This window comes from Rhinoderma darwinii, chromosome 2 (assembly GCF_050947455.1).
Source record: "Rhinoderma darwinii isolate aRhiDar2 chromosome 2, aRhiDar2.hap1, whole genome shotgun sequence".
Lineage (NCBI taxonomy): Eukaryota > Metazoa > Chordata > Amphibia > Anura > Rhinodermatidae > Rhinoderma > Rhinoderma darwinii.
This window is the reverse complement of record NC_134688.1, coordinates 177,058,609-177,084,029: the sequence shown is the minus strand read 5'-3', so window position 1 is coordinate 177,084,029 and position 25,421 is coordinate 177,058,609. Positions and strand designations below refer to the sequence as shown.

Below are 25,421 nucleotides of genomic sequence, written 5' to 3'. Positions count from 1 at the left end.
ATCCATCCAGGGGGATAGCGGGGAAGGAGCACTTCAGACAATATCGGCGGACTTAATGGCATTAAAATATATGGAAAGGTTTTTTTTTTTTACTGAGGTGTTATACTTCCTAAGGAGTTTTTAACACTTAGTTAGATCCAGAATTATTTGGACAGTGACAGAAGTTTTGCCATTTTAGCTGTTTACCAAAACATATTGAATATACAGTTATATAATCAATATGGTCTTAAATTGCAGACTCTCCACTTTAATTAGAGGGTAACCTCATCCTAATTTGAGGAAGGGTTTAGGAATTACATCTCTTTAATATGTAGCTGCCCCTTTTTCAAGGGACCAATGGAAATTGGACAATTATCTCAAAAGCTATTTAATGGGCTATTCTGTCGTTAATCTATCATCAATTAAGCAGGTAAAAGGTTTGGAGTTGATTCCAGGTGTGGCAATTGCATTTGGAAGCTGTTGCCTACATGAGGTCAAGGGCGCTTCCAATGCAAGGGAAACAGACCATCGTTGGGCTGAAAAAAAATGAAGAAATCCATCAGAGATGGTACAAATGTTAGGAGTGGACAAATCAACAGTTAAGTACATTCTTAAAAAATAAATAAAAGAGGGCACTGGTGATCTCGTGAACTCCAAAAGGCCTGGACGTCCACGGAAGACAACCGTGGTGGATGATCGCAGAATCCTTTCCATGGTGAAGAAAAGCCCCTTCACAACATCTACCCAAGTGAAGAACACTCTCCTGGAAATAGGTGTATCAGTATGTAAGTCTTCCATAAAGAGAAGACTTCATGAGAGCAAATACAGATAGTTCACCACAAGTTGCAAACCATTAATCGGCCTCAAAAATAGGCCAGATTAGACTTGGCCAAACGACATCTAAAGAAGCCACTCCAGTTCTGGAACAGCATTCTTTGGACAGATGAAACTAAGATCAACCTGTACCAGAATGATGGGAGGAAGAAAGTATAGAGAAGGCTTGGAATGGCTCATGATCCAAAGCACACCCCATCCTCAGCAAAACATGGTGGAGGCAGTGTGATGGCATGGGCATGCATGGCTGCCAAAGGCACTGGGCCAGGATTTACTTTCTGCTCCGATTTAACCAAATGAAGCAAGGTTGATTGGTCGTCGCTAGAGATGAGCGAACTTATCAAAAGTTCGGTTCGGCTAGTTCGCCGAATTTCACAAAAAAGTTCGGTTCGGACCGAACTAGTTCTGACCGAACCTGTCACTTACGTGCGCCGAGCATGCTACTGTCCAGGGTGCTGATAGAGTTAATGGGCTGCACTAACTCTTTCAGCAACCTTCACAGTACATGCTCGGCGCGCGGAAAATACCATTTAAATGTAATAAAAAAATAAAAATTATACGTTCGTACTTACTTTCCTCCTGTCCGGCCTCCAGCGATGACGTTTCATCCCTTTCGCCGCTGCAGCCAATCACAGGCTGTAGTGGCGGTCACGCACGTCAGGATGACGCTTCATCCCACGTGACCGCCTCTGCAGCCAATCACAGGCTGCAGCGGCGACATGAATGAAACGTCATCGCTGGAGGCCGGACAGGAGGAAAGTAAGTATGAACGTATTATTATTATTTTTTGGCATGTATGTATGTTGGCATGTATGTATGTATGTATATCTGTGCATGTATGTTTGCATGTATGTTGGCATGTATGTATATATGTGCATGTTTGTATGTATATTTGCATGTATATATTTGCATGTATGTATTTTTGCATGTATGTTGTCATGTATGTATGTATGTATGTAGTCATGTATGTATATATGTGCATGTGTGTATGTATATTTGTATGTATGTTTGCATGTATGTTTGCATGAATGTATGTATATTTGCATGTGTGTATATATATATATATATATGTATGTATGTTGTCATGTATGTATGTATGTTGTCATGTATGTATATATGTGCATGTATGTTGGTATGTATATATGTGCATGTGTGTATGTATGTATATTTGCATGTATGTATGTTGTCATGTATGTATGTATATATGTGCATGTATGTTTGCATGTATGTTGGCATGTATGTATACATGTGCATGTTTGTATGTATATTTGCATGTATATATGTTTGCATGTGTGTATGTATGTTTGCATGTATGTATGTTTGCATGTATGTATGTTGTCATGTATGTTTGTATGTATGTTGTCATGTATGTATGTATATATGTGCATGTATGTATGTTTGCATGTTTTTATTTTTGCATGTATGTTTGCATGTATGTTTATATATGTGCATGTATGTAATTATGTTTGCATGTATTTATGTTTGCATGTATATTTGTGCATGCTTGTATATATGTATGTATGTATCTTTGCATGTTTGTTTGTATGTATGTATGTTTTCATGTGTGTGTGTGTATGCATGTATGTATGATAGTTTGCATGTATATATGTCTGTATGGCCATGTATGATACTGTCTGCTGGCGCCCTGTATCTAAGTCAACTTCGCGGCAGGCTTCTATACATGGTATAACAGTCAGTATCACACATTAAACTGAATCTAAGCCTACAACATGTTTTATTTCATTATTTTATTTTTTTACAGGTTTGGTGTTTGGACTACGTCGGTTTCGAGGACTACTTCGATGACGGTTTTTTTTCTACAATAAAATGGTTAATGAGGGTTGTGTTGGGGGTGCTTTATTTCAATAAAATATTTTATCTATATCTTTGTCTTTTTCTTTTCAAATTTTATTATTACCACTTTAGTAATGGCCGCTGTCTGAGTGACAACATCCATTACTAATGCGAGGCTTAGTGTTAGCCGGTGCAGAGGCTAACACTAACCACCATTATTACCCCGGTACCCAAAACCACCAGGGGTGCCGGGAAGAGCCAGGTACCATCCAGTACCCGACCATCTGTTGTGATGGTCGGGCCCTGGGGCGGCCGCAGGCTGGTATTATGAGGCTGGGAAGGGCCAAAAACAGTGGACCTTCCCACCCTTGTAATGCTAGGCTGCTGCTGCTGTGTTGTATCTGGCTGGTTATAAAAGTGGGGGGGGACCCCACGTCATTTTTTTAAATTATTTATTTATTTACATTTTTTTTTTAAAAAAGACATGGGGTTCCACCCAATTTATCATAACCAGCCACATACAACACAGTGTTATTAGCCTGGGAATGGACAAAACCAGTGGCCCTTCCCACCCATGTAATGCCAGACTGCTGCGGCCTTGTATATGGCTGGTTATTAAAAATGTGGGGGACCCGTCTATTGCTAAATTTGTTAAATTCCAAAAAAAAACGACGTGGGGGTCCCCCCCATTTTTATAACCAGCCCGATACAACACAGCAGCAGCAGCCTAGCATTACAAGGGTGGGAAGGTCCACTGATTTTGGCCCTTCCCAGCCTCATAATACCAGCCTACGGCCGCCCCAGTACCCGACCATCACAACAGATGGTTGGGTACTGGATCGTACCAAGCTCTTCCCGGCACCCCTGGTGGTGGTGGGTACCGGGGTAATAATGGGTGGTTAGTGCTAGCCTCTGCACCGGCTAACACTAAGTACCGCCTTAATAATGGACGCTGTCAATCAGCCAACTGCCATTATCTAGGCACTAATAAAGTTTGAAAAAAAAAACACAAAGACAATTCTTTTTTATTGAAATAAGAAATCCCCAACAAAACCCTCGTTAACCATTTTATTAAAATTTGAAAAAACGCAGATCTACGCAGTAGTCCAACGAATCGTAGATGTAGTCCAATCGGTACATCAAAATCTGCAACAACATAAAAAAACAGTTATCAATGTGAACAATACCAATACTTCTACTCACCTACACACATATATACACGCACACACAAACAAACAACCATACACAGACACACACATATATACACAAACACAACAAGATATACACACACACATAAACAGACAAACACACACATATACACGAACTCACACATATACAAACAAAAACACACATATCCAAACACACACACACACAGTTATACACACATACACGAACACATATACAAACAAAAACACACATACCCAAACACACATATACACAAACACATATACACAAACACACCCATATATACACACAAACACACACCCATATACACAAACACATATACACAAACACACCCATATATACACACAAACACACACCCATATACACACATATACACATATACAAAAACACACACAAACATCTACACACAAACATATACACAAATACACCCATATATACACAAACATATACACAAAACACATATACACAAACACACCCATATATACACACACACATATAAAAACAAAAACAGACAAAGTCACATACCCAAACACACATATATACACAAACACACACATACACAAACACGGTTTCTTTTAAATGCTGCTGGGGAACCCGCTCGATCCACTATATACGGCTGCGCTACAGTGCAGCATTTAAAAGAAACAGGATCCTGACCTGTCCATAGAGTTTAAGGCAGCACAGAGTATTTCAGGAGATGAGCGTGCAGATTCAGTGCTGCTGCGAACTCTGCTCTTACCATTACGTAGCTCTCAGTCTGTTACCTCTCCTCCACTCCTGTCCTCCAGAACACCTTCACATGATTGGCAAGTCACCACGTAATGGTAAGAGCAGAGTTCACAGCAGCACAGAGTATTTCAGGAGATGAGCGTGCGGATCTTGTGCGGGGTGGTGACTTGCCAATCACGTGAAGGTGTTATTGAGGACAGGAGTGGAGGAGAGGTAACAGACTGAGCTACGTAATGGTAAGAGCAGAGTTCACAGCAGCACTGAATCTGCACGCTCCTCTCCTGAAATACTCTGTGCTGCTGTGAACTCTGTTCTTACCATTACGTAGCTCAGTCTGTTACATCTCCTCCACTCCTGTCCTCTATAACACGTTCACATGATTGGCAAGTCACCACCACGCACAAGATCCGCACGCTCATCTCCTGAAATACTCTGTGCTGCTGTGAACTCTGCTCTTACCATTACGTGGTGACTTGCCAATCATGTGAAGGTGTTCTTGAGGACAGGAGTGGAGGAGAGATAACAGACTGAGAGCTACGTAATGGTAAGAGCAGAGTTCACAACAGCACTGAATCTGCACGCTCATCTCCTGAAATACTCTGTGCTGCCTTAAACTCTGTGGACAGGTCAGGATCCTGTTTCTTTTAAATGCTGCACTGTAGCGTAGCCTTATATAGTGGATCGAGCGGGTTCCCTAGCAGCATTTAAAAGAAACAGGATCCTGACCTGTCCACAGAGTTTAAGGCAGCACAGATTATTTCAGGAGATGAGCACGGGCAGCCGTTCGTTTTTCCGAGCCGTGCTCCCATCATGCACACGACCGTAAAAACACCCGTTATTGCGGGTCGTAATTACGACCCGCAATAACGGGCTCATAGACTTCTGTTACCCACGGGTACCTTTCCGTATTCTCACGGGAAGGTGCCCGTGCCGTTAAAAAAATAGAACATGTTCTATTTTACGGGCCGTGCTGCTATAATTATAATGACAGCACGGTTCGCAAAAGCGGCCAGCTGCCCGTGGCCGGCCGGCCGTGCTCGTACTTACGAGTCGTAATTACGAGCACGGCCCGTAAAATAAAAAAATAGAACATGTTCTATCTTTTTAACGGCACGGGCACCTTCCCGTGAGAAAACGGGAAGGTACCCGTGGCTAACAGAAGTCTATGGGCCCGCTATTTCGGGTCGTAATTACGACCCGTGATAACGGGTGTTTTTATGGTCGTGTGCATGAGGCCCCGTAATGATGGGTGGCTACAGGTGTGCACCCGTCATTACGGCAGCGTTGCTAGGCGACGTCAGTAAGGGTATGTGCACACACACTAATTACGTCCGTAATTGACGGACGTATTTCGGCCGCAAGTACCGGACCGAACACCCTGCAGGGAGCCGGGCTCCTAGCATCATATTTATGTACGATGCTAGGAGTCCCTGCCTCTCCGTGGAACTACTGTCCCGTACTGAAAACATGATTACAGTACGGGACAGTTGTCCTGCAGAGAGGCAGGGACTCCTAGCATCGTACATAAGTATGATGCTAGGAGCCCGGCTCCCTGCACTGTGTTCGGTCCGGTACTTGCGGCCGAAATACGTCCGTCATTTACGGACGTAATTAGTGTGTGTGCACATACACTAAATAGTCACTGTTCAGGGTGCTGAAAGAGTTAACTGATCGGCAGTAACTGTTTCAGTACCCTGGACAGTGACTACCGATCACAGTACCTGTAAAAAAAAAGACGTTCATACTTACCGAGAACTTTCTGCTTCCTCCAGTCCGGTCTCCTGGCCGTTGCCTTGGTGACGCGTCCCTCTCGACATCCGGCCCGACATTCCTTGATGACGATGCAGCCTTGTGAGCGCTGCAGCCAATCACAGGCTGCCGCGGCCTCTGCAGCCAATCACAGGCTGCAGAGGCCTCTGCAGCCAATCACAGGCTGCCGCGTCAGAAAAGGTCGGACTGGAGGAAGAAGAGGGACTCGTCAACAAGACAACGACCGGGTACGTATGAAATGCTTTTTATTTTATTTTTAATCAGCAGCCTCTTTTCTCTATCAGTGATTGATAGAGATAAGTGGCTCCCGATTTGTATAATGTTTTTGACCGGGTTCGGTCAAAACGGGTTCGGCCGAACCCGGTGAAGTTCGGATTCGCTGCGAACCGAACTTTACCGGAAGTTCGGACCGAAACCGGGTTCGGTTGTCCCGGTTCGCTCATCTCTAGTCGTCGCTTCACAGTACAGATGGACAATGAACAAAAGCATACTGCAAAAGCAACCTAAGAGTTTTTTTTAAGGCAAAGAAGTGGAAAATTCTGCAATGGCCAAGTCAATCACCAGATCTCAACCCGATCAGCATGCATTTCACTTTAAGACAAAACTTAAGGCAGACCCACAAACAAGCAACAACTGAAGACCGCTGCATTAAAGGCCTGGCAAAGCATCACAAAGGAGGAAACCCAGTATTTGGTGATGTCCATGGGTTCCAGACTTCAGGCAGTCATTGCCTGCAAAGGATTCTCTACAAAGTATTAAAAAATAAAAAAACACAACATTTTAGTTATGGTAATGTTAATTTGTCCAATCACTTTTGAGCCCCTGAAAAAAGGAGGCTGTGTAGAAAAATGGTTGCAGTTCCTAAACTTTTCACAGGATATTTTTGTTCAACCCCTTGAATTAAACCTGAAAGTCTACATTTCAATTGCATCTCCGTTGCTTAATTTCAAATCCAATGTGGTAACATGCAGAGCCCAAATCATGAAGATTGTATCACTGTCCAAATAATTCTGGACCGAACTGCATGTGCCGGCATTTGCAGGAGAACGTTTCTGTATTATCTTCTGGCATTCCCACACGCAGTACCTTTCCGCCTGCGGCGCAATTAATTTAGGCCTCCGCTTCGGTTCTCTGGTAAGCCATGCTCCCGCCCGCTCTCCACCCACCGTTTTGCCGTGCAATTTTCACCTGAGACACTTGCCCGCCCTGTCCAACCATCGCGACTCTGCCAGAGGGGTTTTTATTTTCCTCAGACGCTATTCCCTCGATCACTGGTAGTGAACGCCACAGTAAACTGACTGACCTGCTGTGCAGAAGTCATACAACGCTGAGAACGTTTATGCTTCGCAGGGTACACAGCACCTAGGGGGTCTGGTAGGATAGCCACTGGTTGTATTGTTTTTTGTTAAAGGCTCATAATATGTCTTCAAATAGCAACGCTCCGAAGAACCAAAATCCCCCGCCATTGTAACGCACTTTGCTTGTATGCGGTGCCGTACAACGTTTCCATGCGGGCAAGCTGACCCATTCTGTGTTTAGTGCCCCCTGCCTAAATCACCACAGGGTTCCCCAGCTCCCAAGGTTGCTGAGCATGTTACCCCCTAAACGGCGGCATTCCTCCCCCAGGCGGTTGATCTCGCCTGCCTCTCTCATGCCACGGTTTATGCCTTACAACACCTTCCTCGGCAGTTAGCATCCCAAGTGTCTGGCACCTCTCAGGCCTAAGAGCCCAGTCAGGCTCCCAGAAACTCTTCCCTGGATCGCACTCGTTCTAGTTCTCCTAGTGCATCTCGCAAGCGGACCAGGCAATCAAGGAGATAACATTCCTCCTCTGATTCCTCTTTGGACAAAAATGCTGCAGGTGTTCATTCTTTTTATTCAAGAGATATGTCGGAACCAGCTTCAGGAAACGTCTCTCCGATTCGGAGTTTGAGTGTAACAGAAGCGAATCCACTCCTGCAGTGATGGATCTCATTCAGGCAGTGAGAGATATACTTAAGATTGCGGATGATCCTGCTGAATCCCCTCAGAATGAGTTAATATTGCATTGCCACAGACGACTCCCTCTGGTCTTTCCGGATCAAAAGGGTTTTGGCAAACTGTTTTCTGATGCATGGTCACAACCTGACCGATCTTTGCATGTGTCCAAGAGTGTGGACAATATGTTTCCATTCTCTGAGTGTATTGCCAAATGGTCAGCTCACCCAAAGTTGCTGCACGCATCGGCCGGATTTATGAAAATACTACTTTACCGGTTGCATATGCTTCCTCCTCAAAGTATCCAGTTGATGCCAAAGTGGAGTCTGGCAAAAGCCACTTTTAGCGCGGCAGTGGCCTCTTTTGCAGCATATCTGGTTAGCTTGGCTAGTATTGAACTAGCTACTCAACTACAGGACGCAATTGATTTAAGGGACTCAAGTGGATGCTTCCCTGCTAGCTGCACAGCTTTTGCAGACCTCTAAATATATGTGACATCTGTGTCCATGCTGCCCAACGGTCGGCTAAGGCCATGGCTAATTATAGCTGTTCGCAGGGCCATTTGGACTATAAAATGGGATACTGACCGTGCCTTTAGAAAGAAGGTTTTCGCCCTTCTGTTGGACCAGGTCAGGGTCGTAAACTAATTTCTGATGCTACAGGAGGAAGGAAGGAGCACTTTACTGGCATAAAGTAGTCAAAGGCGACGCCCAGTTCCCTAGGCCAGAAGACAAAGATGGTTTCGTTCATTTTGGTACTCGACTCCGCGTCCGAGGCAAAACTCACGTGACTCCCATCCGAACGCAGAGGCCCTCCTTCCGGTCTAGAAATTCCCGGCAGCCCCGCTGGACCTGCTCTGGCACAGTGGGCTTCCACAGCCTGGATAATTAGCCCTCATCCGAGCTGCATACCAAGCTGCTCCCTCGGGGGAGGGGGGGTTTGTCTGCTCTCCTTCCAGGAGACATGTCTCGAAAGCTTCAGACGCCTGATTGCAGGAGGTTGTCGACAGGCTACAAAATAGTTTTCTTCTCGCCCTCCTGGGCGGTTTTTCCTGTCGACACCCAGCTATTCAAAGCTTCCTACAACAAGGAGTATTTGTACCAGTGCCAACTTTATTCAAACCTTTTCACCGTACCAAAGAAGGATGGATCCCTTCGACCCATTTTGGATCTAAAACGTGTCAACAGACATGTGAAGATCAGGAGGTTTCGCATGGAGTTACTGGGCTCAGTAGTGGCTTCCTTAGAGGTGGACGAGTTCTTGTCCTCAATGGACATCAAGGATTCCTATCTTCACGTTCCCATTGCTAGAGTAGATCAGCGTTTCCTGCACTTTGTAATGGGTTCCGAGCATTTCCAGTTTGTGGCTCTTACCTTCGTGTTGCCCCTGGCTCCTAGGGTTTTCACCAAGGTCATGGTGGTACACATGGCTCTCCGATCCAGAGGGTTAGCAGTTATCCCATACTTGGACGACCTTCTGGTGAAGGCACCTTCCAAACAGGACAACTTGAACAGTCTCAACATTACACAGGATTTCCTTCACAAATTCGGATGGCTGATCAACGGCGCCATGTCCTTCCCAGAAAATGGAGTTTCTGGGGTTGGTCCTGGATACACAGGCAGCCAGGATATTCTTACACAAGGACAAGATAACCACTCTCAGACAGGGAGTGACAGTACTCCGCAGGAATGCGCGTTGTTCCATCTGCTTCTGCATTAAAGTCCTGGGGACGATTGTCTCAACTTTTGAGGTAGTTCCATTTGCTCAGTTTTACTCCCGGTCTCTACAACTGGCAATTCTATCTCGTTGGGACAAGTCTCTGGACTCCTTGGATCTGATGATCAGTCGAGAAGGAACTTCTGTGGTGGATGTCCTTTCCAAACCGCTCTCAAGGAAAGCCCTACACAACGCTCCACTTACAGGTCATTGCAACGGATCACAGTCCAGGTCACCTGTCTGGCCTAGAAGCTCTGCTTCAGACCAACATCTTCCTGGCCCTGTCTAACTGGACCTCTCGTCTCCAGGGTCTTCCTGTGCGCATTTAGACTGACCGCTCTACAGCAGTGGAGTACCTCCCATCATCAGGGAGGTACAAGAAGCGAGGTCATATGGAAGGAAGCCACCAAGATTCTTCGCTGGGTGGGACAGAACATTCCAGAAATCCCAGCAGTATACATCCCAGAAGTAGACACCTGGGTGGCGGATTACCTTGAGAATGGTCTCTTTATCCAGAGATATTTCACAGCATTTGCCTTCGGTGGGCCTTTTCTGGATGTGGATCCCTTCAACTCTCCCCTCAACCACACGTGTCCAGACTATGTCACCAGAACCAGTGAACTTGGGGCCATAGGAGCCGACACTCTAGTTCTTCCCTGGTTGTCTTTCAGCCTCCTTTTATCTTTTTCCTCCCGTTTCACTCCTGCCTCGAGTGCTGAAGAATGTCAAGGGCGTAGGAATTCCAGCCATTCTGGTGGCCCCAGACTGGCCTCGCAGATCTTGGTACACTGATCTCATGCTCTTGTTGGCAGACACCCTGTGACTTCCTCAGCGGCATGACCTCCTTTACCAAGGTCCAATGTTCTGCTTTACCTCAGCTGCGTTTGACGGCTTGGCTGTTGAGACTGCGGTTCTGAAGTTGAGGTTTCTCTGATCCGGTCATTTAGAACATGATTGGCCCGGAAGACTCCATCCCAAAAGATTTACAATTGTACCTGGTTGGCTTATTTTAGGTTGTGTGAATCCTATCCGTTCCACCCCCTCTGTTTTTCCATCCCGCGTATTCTGGCTTTCCTCGAGGTGGGTTTGGTTCAGGGACTCAGGTTGGCTACCTTAAAAGGGCAGGTCTCAGCCCTATCTAGTTTTTTTCCATCGCACTTTGGCCTTCTGCGCTCCAATTGAGACTTTCTTGCAGGGAGTTGCACACCATGTTCCTCCTTATAGGTCTCCTCCAGAGCCTTGGGATCTCAACTTGGTCCTTGACGCTCTACAGGCTGCACCTTTTGAACCATTGTGGGAGTTTCTTGCAGGGTGTTATTTAGGACTTCTTTAGGACGTTCCATGGTACTGTGTCCCCCAATGAATACTTTAATGAGAAAACAAGATTTTTGTACTTACCAGTAAAATAATTTCCTCGTTGGATTCATTGGTCCCACCTTTTTCTTTGTTAATAATAATAATAAAAATTATTATTATTATTACGTTTTTGGGTCTCTTGAGGTTGTTTTTCCCTGTTGGAAACCTTCTCTGTTTGCCTACTGCTCTTGTTACAAACTGAGGAGCGGAGTGCTCAGCAGATGGTATAGCCCACTGTGTGGAGCCACGCTTTTTTTTTTTTGTGGTTAACCTAGTGTCAGCCTTTAAAGAGGCTCTGTCACCAGATTTTGCAACCCCTATCTGCTATTGCAGCAGATCGGCGCTGCAATGTAGATTACAGTAACGTTTTTATTTTTAAAAAACTAGCATTTTTGGCCAAGTTATGGCCATTTTTGTATTTATGCAAATGAGGCTTGCAAAAGTACAACTGGGCGTGTTGAAAAGTAAAAGTCCATCTGGGCGTGTATTATGTGTGTACATCGGGGCGTGTTTACTACTTTTACTAGCTGGGCGTTCTGATGAGAAGTATCATCCACTTCTCTTCAGAACGCCCAGCTTCTGGCAGTGCAGATCTGTGACGTCACTCACAGGTCCTGCATCGTGTCGGCCACATCGGCACCAGAGGCTACAGTTGATTCTGCATCAGCGTTTGCAGGTAAGTAGCTACATCGATTTACCTGCAAACGCCGATGCTGCTGCAGAATCATCTGTAGCCTCTGGTGCCGGCTCGTCTGACACGTTGCAGGACCTGTGAGTGACGACACAGCGTGATCTCTTGAGAACACGGCTGTGTCTGCACTGCCAGAAGCTGGGCGTTCTGAAGAGAAGTGGATGATACTTCTCGTCAGAAAGCCCAGCTAGTAAAAGTAGTAAACACGCCCCGATGTACGCACATAATACACGCCCAGTTGTACTTTTACTTTTCAACACGCCCACTTGGACTTTTGCAAGCCTCATTTGCATAAATACAAAAATGGCCATAACTTGGCCAAAAATGCTCGTTTTTTAAAAATAAAAACGTTACTGTAATCTACATTGCAGCGCCTATCTGCTGCAATAGCAGATAGGGGTTGCACAATCTGGTGACAGAGCCTCTTTAAGTGACAGCGGTCTATACCCATGGTACTGTGTCCTCCAGTGAATTCAACGAAAAAGGTATTTTTCTGGTAAGTACAAAAATCCTGTTTTTTCATCTGTGTTAAATTGAAGAACTTGTTGTTTCGCTCCATGTTGGAATCTATTTATTTCGTGTTTTTTTTTCCTCTAGACCAGAGCTTGTTCGTCCAGCAACAACATTGTACCAGCACAATCTTACAGGAATACTTGAAACTGCAGTAAGAGCAACCAATGCTCAGTTTGACAATCCCGAGATTCTCAAGCGCTTGGATGTCAGACTTTTAGAGGTAAGTTTAAATTCAAAAATATAGGTATAGTAGGTATACGTTTACTAATATTTAATTATAATAAATCTGCCTGTGTAAACGTTTAAAACAAATTTTATTAAACACAATTCATCATTAAAAAATGTAGGGCAATAGTTGCCAAAGAATCCAGATACAGGCGTTGGCAAGCGAATCCAGATTGCACACAATAGCTTGCGGAGTGAATGACATGCAATTAGCACCAAAATATAAGTGCCTGACATGTAACAAACACCACGCACATTAGAACCTGCCACGTGTGCGAACAAATATTTAAATGTATTTGCCTGCCACAAACATAAAAGACCCACTTCCCAACGCGTTTCTGCACCACATAGGGGAGCGTCCTCAGGGGTATATTTTGTCTAATTTATCTTTATTGATACAAGGCCGGTCAGCATGTATTATGCTGTTTTCATTTCAATTTCGGCGCGCATGAGACATCTGATGTCGGTCCCAGTACGCGCCGGGAAAACACTGGGATCTTATACACACAAAACCCCACCTCCCTGGCCAGGGGCATGGTCGAGCCGCACCAGTCAGATCTTGAGACGTCACAGCAGACGCCCATCCAACCGGCCGGCCCCCTGGTAACCACCCAGCCAAAGGGATCGATGCATACAGCATCGTTGGTAACGTGGGAGGAGCCAAAGGCGGCCGAACATATCAGGCCAACACAGCACCGAACCGGATGCTGTGGTGCAGCCGGAGACGAAAATCAGAAAGTGACAGCCCGAGGGCCACAAGTGAAGGCCAGTACACAAAAGGAGAGAGGACTAAGAGCATAAAAGGGCTGGCAACCGCCATATAAGCCCAAACAGAGGCAAATAAATTGCCGTACCTGCATGTCAGAATCAAAACACGGCAGCAATACCGTAGAATGATGTCACAGGGAGACCCAGATCAACACAGGTCATCAGGAGAGAATACATGACGGGCCCATGATACCAGACAATGAACCACTAGGCAGTAAGAGCAACATAAGTGTCACCAAGAAAACCAATGGTGCACCAAACTCTATATGTCAGGCAGCAAAGGGCCGACTGCCATGTTGATTGCAGAAACCTTGAGTGGACCAAACTGACCCATATAGTTTAACCCCAGATCAAATGTAGAGCAGGGAGTGATGACAAAAAATTATTATTATGAGGGCAAAAACGACATAGGGATGCACATAAAACAGTCGAGCACCCCGTATCATCAGAGGAATTGAACATACGAGATCGATTCGTTAAGGCCCAAAGGCTTGACCGTTTGCATCCTAAAAATCCACCGTGCCCCCTTCTGTAGAATGCGTTTATCCCAATCACCTCCTCTAGTGGGCGCCTTAACCCATTCCATACCCTGAAACATAATGACAGAAGAGTCCCCAGAGTGGCACTCCCAGACATGCTTAGAGATCGTGGTGTCAATTTTGCCATTTATGTCGCATATGTGGTTCCGAATTCTGCGTCTGAACTCTCTCTTCGATTTGCCCACATATTGCAGCCCACAGCTGCAGGCGATAAGGTAAACCACCCCTTTTGTAAGGCAGTTGATAAATGCCCTATTGTAAAACATCTCTCCCGTCACATTACTCTTGAAAGTCTTACTCTTGAGGACTGAGGTACAGGCTTTGCAACGACCACACAGATATGAGCCAACAGTATTGTGTACTGGCCTTCACTTGCGGCCCTCGGGCTGTCACTTTCTGATTTTCTTCTCCGGCTGCACCACAGCATCCGGTTCGGTGCTGTGTTGGCCTGATATGTTCGGCCGCCTTTGGTTCCTCCCACGTTACCAACGATGCTGTATGCATCGATCCCTTTGGCTGGGTGGTTACCAGGGGGCCGGCCGGTTGGATGGGCGTCTGCTGTGACGTCTCAAGATCTGATTGGTGCGGCTCGACCATGCCCCTAGCCAGGGAGGTGGGGTTTTGTGTGTATAAGATCCCAGTGTTTTCCCGGCGCATACTGGGACCGACATCAGATGTCTCATGCGCGCCGAAATTGAAATGAAAACAGCATAATACATGCTGACCGGCCTTGTATCAATAAAGATAAATTAGACAAAATATACCCCTGAGGACGCTCCCCTATGTGGTGCAGAAACGCGTTGGGAAGTGGGTCTTTTATATCTGTGGCAGGCAAATCCATTTAAATATTTGTCAGCACACGTGGCAGGTTCTAATGTGCGTGGTGTTTGTTACATGTCAGGCACTTATATTTTGGTGCGAATTGCTTGTCATTCACTCCGCAAGCTATTGTGTGCAATCTGCATTCGCTTGCCAACGCCTGTATCTGGATTCTTTGGCAACTATTGCCCTACATTTTTTAATGATGAATTGTGTTTAATAAAATTTGTTTTAAACGTTTACACAGGCAGATTTATTATAACTTTTAGAGGTAATGTGTATTTGTAAACCCCAATAAATATCTGAATTTGATTATTCATCTTATATTTTGAACCGGTTTCCCCCTAAAATGATAACTCCTGTCTCTGACCGATGAATGGCCGATCTACCAGTTTATGCAGCGATACACCTTCCAGTACTGTATCACTACACAACTAGGTTGATTTTAATTTCCTGACTGTAGGAAAGCTTGGTTACACACGTGTGATAGTTGGTTGCCAGCTAGGTCTCAGAAAAACCTGACCGAAGAGAACGGAGACACTTCTATTTGCTGGTGATTTCTATGTTCTTTATTGTTCTGTTAGAAACGGCAGGACTTTTTGAACAATTTCAGGGCCTGGTAGAAGCACTTTATACTTCTCCAACTTATCATATACCTTATCTAGCGCTGGACGTCATTGAATTTAAAAGATAAATTGTTCTAATATCACTGATCTAGTACTACTATGGTGGAAAGATTTGTTCTAAACTTGCAGTTAAGTAACTACTTGTTAGACTAGCAGAAACAGGATGTTTTTTTGTGCATAATTGGCTGTTTGTCATGCAGAATACCCATGTATTAAATGTAATTTTCTTGTATTTTTCTGTGTGGAAATGCACTAGACTAATACCTCTACAATTGCATACAAATGCCTGCATCCTAAAACATTTATAGTGTTTAATTCAGCTGTATCTCCCCTGCCAAATATAAAGTAATAAACAAACATCCTTAGAGCTGGCAACTAAAGTGCTACTAGACAGAGCACATAATAACCTCAATTTTCTTTTGATGATTCAAATGGGGCCATTTACGAGAAATAAGAAGACATTTATTTATCGCATTCATCCGCACTGTAAAAATCAAAATAAGAATCAAGGCTTCCTCTTTTAAAATAAAACTCTCTTGTTATTGAGAGTGCCTGCAAGCTAATAACTCAGACGGGCCTTTAACAAAAAGGAGAATGAAATATGTCACAAGACCAATCAGTTTCTCCCCTGTGCTTATGGTGCATATTGTTTATACTGCGTCTTTGTCCAAAAAAAAATTTGTTTGTATTTGTAATTTTCATTCTTACCATCTAATTGGCCCTTCCAGTTAGGAGCTTTTTGAGCATACTTTTTTTTCTTTCTTTTTAAAAAAAATATTTTAAAAAAACCTGTTTTGGTGGAATTAATGGCAGAAAATGTGCTTTGTATTACATTAAAAAAAAAGCACTTTATTAAAATGCTAGATGCCAAAAATATTTAAAAAGCAAAGCTGCTATAATTTCATGTGTTGATGGCTGGAATTGATACTCAGAATGTACAAATGTAAAATACAGAAGCCTTTCTTTTGAAGCCTTGTATTTAATAGGGTAATAATCAGGGGAAAAGGCAATATATACAAGAAGTTGTGCTCTGAGAGAAACTGATTAAACTTGTGAGAAAAGCAAAGTGTTCTTGGGTGTTTATATACTCTCAGTTAATGACCTTGTGACCAAATTTATAACAGATCTTATGCTTCATCAATTTTAGGTTTCGCCTGGAGACACCGGATGGGATGTATTTAGTTTAGATTATCACGTGGATGGACCAATTGCCACAGTAAGTTAGATCTAAAACAATGACATAACACGTCTTCTTACGGTGTCTGCATTCTAATGTAGACTTGATTTGTGATCGCCATGGCAAGTCTGTAACAATACAGCTGTAATAATCTGGTGGACTGTCACAACTGCGTTAAATAATAGTTTGTTGCTGAAAAGCCTCTATACCATCTCTTTCCAGTTAGTTTTTGTTTGTTTTATTTTTGACTTCCACAGGAGTTGCACATTGTTTCTGATCTTTAAATGTAATCTAGACAGATACTTGAGGACTAGAATTGAGAAAAACGGCAATATACCTCACCAAACATTTATTTTTTTGTCTAAATGTAATTTATGTTTAGAAAATTCCATTTTCTTTAAAGAGGCTCTGACACCAGATTATAAGTGCCCTATCTCCTACATAATGTGATCGGCGCTGTAATGTAGATAACAGTGGTTTTTATTTTGAAAAACGATAATTTTTGAGCAAGTTATGAACAATTTTAGATTTATGCTAATTAGTTTCTTAATGCTCAACTGGGTGTTTTTTAACTTTTGACCAAGTGGGTGTTGTAAAGAGGAGTGTATGACGAGTGAATGACAGCACAGCGTGATCTCGCGAGATCACGCTGTGCTCTCGCGAGATCACGCTGTGCTCTGTGATTATGTCCCACTGAAACTTTATCGAAGTGTCGGGAGTCTGAATAGACATCGCATCCTGGCTGGAGGTGATGTCTATTCACTCTCAAGACACTTCAGTAAAGTTAATGTGGGTGTAAGTGACAGCACAGCGTGATCTCGCAAGATCACGCTGTGCTGTGAATATGAATGGAGAGAAGTGTATAACGATTATTGGTCCGCGTCATGCACTTCTCTTTACAACGCCCACTTTGTCAAAAGTTATGGGAATTAAAAAACGAATTCGCATAAATCTAAAATTGTTAATATCTTGCTCAAAAATGATAGTTTTTCAAAATAAAAACCACTGTTATCTACATTACAGCGCCGATCAGATTATGTAGGAGATAGAGCACTTATAATTTGGTGACAGAGCCTCTTAAAATCAGGTTTTTGTTTTTAATAAAATTCCAGTTTTTAATGAAATATTCCTGTTTTACACTAGCAACTGGTGCTTGCACTATAGGCTGATTGCTATTTTCTATACAGACAATGCAGTGGGTGTGAGTGTCTTCAGTATGGCAATGTTTTAAAATAATAAATAACTGCAAACTCTAAAAATATACATTATTTTGACATAATTTCTATTTAATTTTAGTTTATTAATTAACTAATACATGCCCTGTGGATAAGATTGAAAAATAGATCTCTAGTAGAACACTACTTGCGAATATAGCACCAGAGGGAACATCATACCAACGTTTAACTGGGATTTTTTGGGGGATACTATTCTGACACTGCAAGGCTATGTTTATCCTTAAACACAAAGATTTGGCTAACCCAATGTAGATCGTATCATAGTACTTAAATTCTCAGTTTTAACTTGAAATTCTGCCATTGTTTGTGAATTTAACCCGTTAGTGGCCGCCAATACGCCTTTTCACAGCGGTTACTAACGGGCTTTATTCTGATGCAGTTGCTTTTTTGCGGCGCTGCGTCAGAATAATGCCTGTTTAACCGCCTGTTTAACTCCTCAGATGCGCCGGTCAAGAGCAACCACCGCATCAGAGTTGTTTTAGAGGGAGGGGGGGCCCCATCTTACCGGCTCCAAAAACTGCTGAAGAAGTGACATGCACTTCTTCTTTTTCACAGCTGTTTTTTTACGTGGCCGTTTTTAAGAACGTTCTGACACACAGGATCCAGCTAATATCGATCACATCTGAATTATGAACTTTGATGTGATCGATGATTATTTGGCTTTGTCTTGAGAGAGAACGATTCAGCTTCTATATATACAGGATACATAGAAGTTGTATCGTATAAGGTAAAACATTTTTTTTTTTTTTTATAAAAATCTATTTGAAAGTTGCTTTTAAACACACCACATTCATTTACTAGTTTCATTCAGAAGGTGTACATGGCATTTAAGAATCTAAAATATTTCACTTTTTGGTCATCATCGCTTAATCCCATTTCAAAATGGGAGAAACATGGTGAGACTAGTAAAAATGCTTTACTAATCCAGATGAGAAAAATCACAATATTTTCGTTCATCTTTACACAAGGCATTGTATCCAAGTAATGCTCTTTCTTTGGTTCTGTTCCTTTGCTATGTAAAATGATGTAGAACTTCTGATTAGAGCCATCACTTGGCATCTGTAAGTACTCCAGTTCCAATCTCACTATTTCTAAATTTGCAATATGCAGATAAATGTCCTTAATTTAAACCATTTCTTACATATTTAATAATTCATTTGTTCCCTTTCAGATTTAAGCATGTCCTTAATGAAATAGTTCACTTATTGTGTTCCATTATTCATAGACGATCAACTAATTTGAAATCATTTGCAAGGCTTTATAAAAATGTATTTAAGTACTATCATATTTGTACTATATAAAATAAAATATGATGAAGGATTCATTAGATTTGATTAGAAAATAGCTGGTTTATTGTTCAAAAGCGTTTTATCACATAAAATCTGTATTTTACTTAATGAACGTATTCTATCGCTTTGTTCAAGGAGTAAGTGGTATATTTTTACTTGAGAATGTTTGTACCGAGGTCTGCTCTAATTTGTATTTACATTTAATGGGAATTCGCATGCGGCAGATTTGTCGCTGATATTTCTTCGATTGTCCAATTCACCTAAATGGAGCCTGTAGAAAACATGTGCTTGCTGCCAAAACAGCCCCATTTAGATCAATGGGACCGATTTTCAGTTCCGAAGCTTCTGCAACTAATCTGCTGCGTGTGACTTTACTCTTAGGCCTTACTCACACGAGCGTGTCGGATTTGCAGGCCGTTTTTCATCCTTTTCAAGAGGAGTGGGAAAGTCTGTGTTGCATCCATGTGGTTTCTGTGTGGTTTTTCTCCCCTGCAAGCGTTTTCTAGTTCCACTTTTTTTTAACCCCTTCCCGACATTTGACGTATCCATATGCCAAAGTTGGGTAGGGGAAGTATGGAGTGGGCTCACGGAGTGAACCCGCTCCATACGATGCGGGTGTCGGCTGTTTGTTAAAGCCGACACTTCAGAGTAACGAGCGGCATCGCGCTCGAGCGCGATCCCGCTCGTTTAACTCATTAAATGCCGCGGTCAATAGTGACCGCAGCATTTAAATCGTTAGAAAGAGGGGGGCGCCCCCCTCTAACAGCTCATCGCGCCCCCCGCAACGCAATCGCGGGGGGGGGGGTGATGGTTTCTATGGCTGCCTGGGGGCCTAATAAAGACCCCCAGGTCCGACATCTTTGTACACCTCCGGCAGGGCTTAATAGTTGCCTGTCAGAATCACGATATACTGCAATACATTAGTATTGCAGTATATCGTGAAGCGATCTAACGATGGCTGGTTGAAGTCCCCTAGGGGGACTAATAAAAAAAGATAAAATTAGTTAAATAAAGTGTTTTTTTTTGCGATTACAGTCTTTTCATCAGAACACGCTCTCCTCTCCACAGCTCTGTCTGTAGCAGTGACACGCCCCCTTGCCTGTTCGGAGGAAAAGACTGCAATCGCGCACTCTCATACTGTGGCACTATCCATATCTGATTGGACAGTGTCACAGCCATAGTAACACGCCCCCTTGACAGTACTCACCCCATTGACTGTTCAGGGGGTTATTTAAATATCGGGCGCCAAATATAGCGGCACCGATATCTAAATAACGGAGGGAGGTAGAAAAAAAATGTAAAGTGCCCCTGGGTTTGTGCAGCCCCCCCCATTATATGCTGCACTCAGCTGCACATGTATGGGGAGGTGAAAGGTTATTTTTGATTAGAGTCTGCTAAATTTTATGGTGACCTAAATTGCTTGTGTGTGTGTTTACATTTGTGACTGGATCCACAATATTCTCATATGGTATTTTTTTCTCTGAGTGAATTCATATGTGATTATATCCTTTGTGCAAGAAAACTTACCTAGATAATAAACAATCCAGAAATAAAGAAGTTCTGAACGAATTTTAGAAACAGTTTGTTGATCACTGATCGATTTAGGCAGTTCAACACCCCTTCTCTAAAAATATTACAGGGGATTGCGTCCTCAATAAAACCCCTGTCCATATGCCCTATCAGGGCATATAGAAATCATTGATTGGGGGTTGTATTGATGATGCAATCCCCTGTAATATTTAGTGACTTGCACTTTTGAAATAAACAGTATAGATTTTACACTCTGTTTTCGTGCGGTCATTCATGTGGACTGGTATGTTCCTGACATCAGTGGATATCTCTGCTCAAAAAATAAGGTCTAACCAAAGCTTAAAGAAGTACTGTGGCAAAATCCCTTCACTTTTTATATGAAAATGTAATGAAGTGAAAGTTAGTGAGGTGTATTGGCTTATTGGGCACTTTATTTTACGGTTATCCGCTCTGTTCCGGGCAGTCGTTGGGTCACATCGTCCCCACTCTGATTCTCTGAATCTTAGAGTGTCTGCTATAGGAATCGGAAGTCCGTTTCGCAATGAAAGTCTGAGAACTTAGATGTGAGTATCATAGACTTGCATTGAGAGACTGAACTCCGGTCTCTACAGCAGACACTGTAGGATTCAGTGACTCAGAGTGGGGATCATGTGACCCAACGGCTGCCTGGAAAGGAGCGGATAACGGTAAAATAAAGTGCCCGGTAATCCAATACACTTCACAACCTTTCACTTTATCACATTTTCAAGAGGAGTGGGAATTAACCGTAGTGTTTCTTTAACTAACTACATGTGCCAAGCTCCCACCCCAAAGTCATACTGACATAAGTCAAAGAAACAGGGAGCATGGCGGCTGTATGCATAGTCACTACTGAATTTGTTTTACTGAGTAGCAGAGAAATGATTGACGGGGAGAGGGGACATAAATTGACCCTGGAGCGACGACTATGTTAGGGAAATTCACGGACTACCTGCCTTCATCCATGAAGTGTATTCGCATAAGGACCGCTCAAGCTGCTCCACGTTTTGTAGAACTTGTATGGTTGTCTGCATGAGCCCTTACTCTTACATCACTCGTTAAAAGTGGTTTTCCCAATTACTTTGACGTTTACAACTTTCCATTTAAACATACCATAAGTGTCCAGTGGGTGTGAATCCGGCAGATGAGGCCCTTATTGATCACTATAGAGGTGGCTATGTACGCACTGTCCCACTTTGTTAAAACAAATCTAAAGATGAAAGTTTTTTGAACCTTCTACCTATTTGAGACTTATAAAATATTTTATATCTTATAAATGTGATAACCCCTTTAATGTGTTCTATTCAATACGGATTGGAGCATTCATACATTTTCATTATTTTAGTACTTCCTGCTGATATTTTATTAGCCACATCATCACTTAGGTTTCTTGAAATTATTTGATAGACTATAGCGGGGTGATAAATACAAATACTTCTAGATTGTAATTTTTATTTTCCAGTGTTTGCAGCCATGGCTGCGTTTTTTTGTGTGTCTATATAAAGACATCATGCTGTAATGTTTCTGGGCTACAAACTTTAAACAATTCTCTCTTTCAATATTTGAATGCAGGTTTTTACCAGAGAGTGCATGAGTCATTATCTCCGAGTATTCAACTTTCTATGGCGTGCAAAGAGGATGGAATACATTCTAACTGACATTTGGAAAGGGCATATGTGCAATGCAAAATTACTGAAAAGTATGCCAGGTATGTTTTGACAACATGTAATATCTGGGTGATTGTTTGCTTCTTCTTTAATGTGCAATGAAATATCTTCAAGTGGGTCATACCCTTTTTTAACCCGTTAGTGACCGGCCCATAGTGTTTCTACGTCGGTCACTAACGGGCCTTATTCCGATGCCATAGACTTTTTACGTCGCGGCATCGGAATAAATAAACAGAGCAGGGAGCGGTCAAATCTCCCTGCTCTCAGCTGCCAGAGGTAGCTGAGGGCTGGGGGTGTCCCTTCTCGAACGTGTGAGACCGATATTCGTATCGATCTCACCCGTTTAACCCTTCAGATGCGATGCTCAATAGCGTGCCCCGCATCTGAGTGGTTTTGGAGAGAGGGAGGGAGCTCCCTCTCCTCCCACTGACACCCGGCAATAAGATCGCCGAGTGTCTGTGTCTCCGATGGCAGCCGGGGGCCTAATAAAGGCCCCCAGGTCTGCCTGTAGTGAATGCCTGCTAGATCATGCCTCTGGCATGACCTAGCAGATGCCTGTCCGTTTTACACGGACAGGCATAATACACTGCAATACAGAAGTATTGCAGTGTATTATAAATGCCATCGTATAATCGCATAGTGAAGTCCCCTAGTGGAACTAGTAAAAAAAAAATAAAGTTTAATAAAAAGTGAAAAAAAAATTACATGAAAAACCCACTTTTCCCCCTTACAAACTGCTTTATTATTAACAAACAAAATAAAGTAAAAAAGTTACACATATTTGGTATCGCCACATCCGTAACGACCCCCAACTATAAACTTATTACATCATTTACCCCGCACGGTGAACGTCCTAAAAAATAAAATAAAAAAACTTGCAAAAATTGCTGTTTTCTTTGAATCCAGACTTAAAAAAAGATGCGATCAAAAAGTCGCATCTAGTCTAAAATGGTACCGATAAAAAGTACAAGTCGTCCCGCAAAAAAAAAAAAGCCCTCCTACAATTGCATCGGCGAAAAAATAAAAATGTTACGGCTCTTCAAATATGGAGACAAAAAAACAAATAATTTTGAAAAAAATGAGTTTTCACTGTGTAAAAGTAGTAAAACACACAACCACTATACAAATTTGGTATCGTTGCAATCGCAACAACCCGCTGAATAAAGTTATTGTGTTATTTATACCACACGGTAAACGGCATGAATTTAGGACGCAAAAAAGTGGCGAAATTGCTGGTTTTTTCTCCCCCTCCCCCAAAAAAAAGTTAATAAAAGTTAATCAATAAATTCTATATACCCCAAAATGGTGCTATTAAAAATTACAACTTGTCCCGCACAAAACAAGACTTTATACAGCTATGTTGGCGCAAAAATAAAAAGGCTATAGCTCTTTGAATGAGATGATGGAAAAACGTCAAAAATGGCTTGGTTATTAAGGTCTAAAATAGGCTGGTCATTAAGGAGTTAAATAATGAAATGACTTTATAGTTGGGGTGGTTACGGACTTGGCTATACCAAATATGTGTAACTTTAATAATAAAGCATTTGGGAAGGGGGAAAAGTGGGTTTTTCATTTTTTTTCCCACTTATTTTTGTATTAACTTTATTAAACCTTTTTTTTACTAGTCTCTTTTATAACACACGGCAATACTTCTGTATTGCAGCGTATTAATGCCTGTCCGTTTAAAACGGACAGTCATCTGCTAGGCCATGCCTCTGGCATGGCCTAGCAGGCATTAACTAGAGGCAGACCTGAGGGCCTTTATTAGGCCCCCGCCTGCCATAGAAGACACCGACACCCTGCGATCTTGCACAGGGTGCCGGTGGGGTGAGAGAGGGAGCTCCCGCCCTCTCTGCAAAACCACTCAGAAGCGGAGCTTGCTATTGAGCGTTGCACCTGAGGGGTTAAACTGGCGAGATCGATACGGATATTTTTATCATGTCTACATCAGGCCCCCAGGCTGCTCAGCCAGTGAGCCCGCTCCATACTCCCACACCCGACGTGCGCCGTATATATACGGCGGATGTCAGGAAGGGGTTAACCCGCACGGTGAACGCTGTAAAAATGTAAATAGAAAACAGTGCAAAATTGCTCTTTTCTTTTGGCGTCGCTGCAGATGAGGCTGATGAGCGCTCGTGTGAGCGCTCGTCCTCTAAGCAGGAGCTGTAACTAACAGCTTCTGATCTTAGAACAGCCTCCTGAACACAGCTGGGGTCGGAAAACATTCGAACCCCAGCTGTTTAACCCTTTGATTGTCGCGGTCCGTGACCGCGGCATGATCAAAGGGAAATCCCCTCTTTGATCAAACACCAAGGAATCCCTCTGCAGTCAGCCCTGGGGACCAACAAAGGACCCCAGGGCTGTCTGTTCCGTTTGCTTGCTGTTCGGGCACACTATGTGCTGCCCGATCAGCAGCCTGTGTCATAGTGACACAGTGTAATGCATTAGCATACAGGAGTATGCTAATACATTACAAGTAAAAAAACAAAAAAAAAAGTTAGAAATAAAGTTATCCCTTGATGAGATTAAAAAAAAAAGTAACAAAAAAATAAATAAAAAAAGTAACAAAAAAAGTCATTATTTTGCATAAAATACACTTTATTGCCCCTGCACTAAATAAATACAAAAAAACTACACATATTAGGTATCTACATGACCGTAATAACCTGAAGAATTAATCTAATGGGTTATTTAGCGTGAAACGTGAACCTGATAAAAAATAAACAAGAAAAACTATGTCGAGAATCGCTTTTTCCAATATTCACACCGTAAAAAAAAAATACTATTTCTCTCGCATAAAACAAGGCCTCATACTGCCACGTCAATGAAAAAATAAAAATGTTATGGCTGCTGAAAGCCAGAGAGGCAAAAACAGAAACATTTAGCTGGTCATTAACCCCTTAAGGACGCAGCCTAGTTTTGGCCTTAAGGCTCAGAGCCCATTTTTCAAATCTGACATATTTCACTTTATGTGGTAATAACGT

General features: G+C 42.8%; 1 protein-coding gene across 2 annotated transcripts in view; it reads left to right on the top strand.

Annotated features, from left to right (window-relative positions):
- TUBGCP3 (tubulin gamma complex component 3) overlaps nucleotides 1–25,421 on the top strand; it is a 124,962-nt gene that overhangs the window by 52,456 nt on the left and 47,085 nt on the right. For both annotated transcript variants that reach the window (XM_075852520.1, XM_075852519.1), the window contains exons 15-17: nucleotides 12,629–12,764; nucleotides 16,669–16,737; nucleotides 22,343–22,478. In XM_075852520.1, coding sequence (XP_075708635.1) covers nucleotides 12,629–12,764; nucleotides 16,669–16,737; nucleotides 22,343–22,478 — 341 coding nt within the window. The remainder of the gene's footprint in view (nucleotides 1–12,628; nucleotides 12,765–16,668; nucleotides 16,738–22,342; nucleotides 22,479–25,421) is intronic.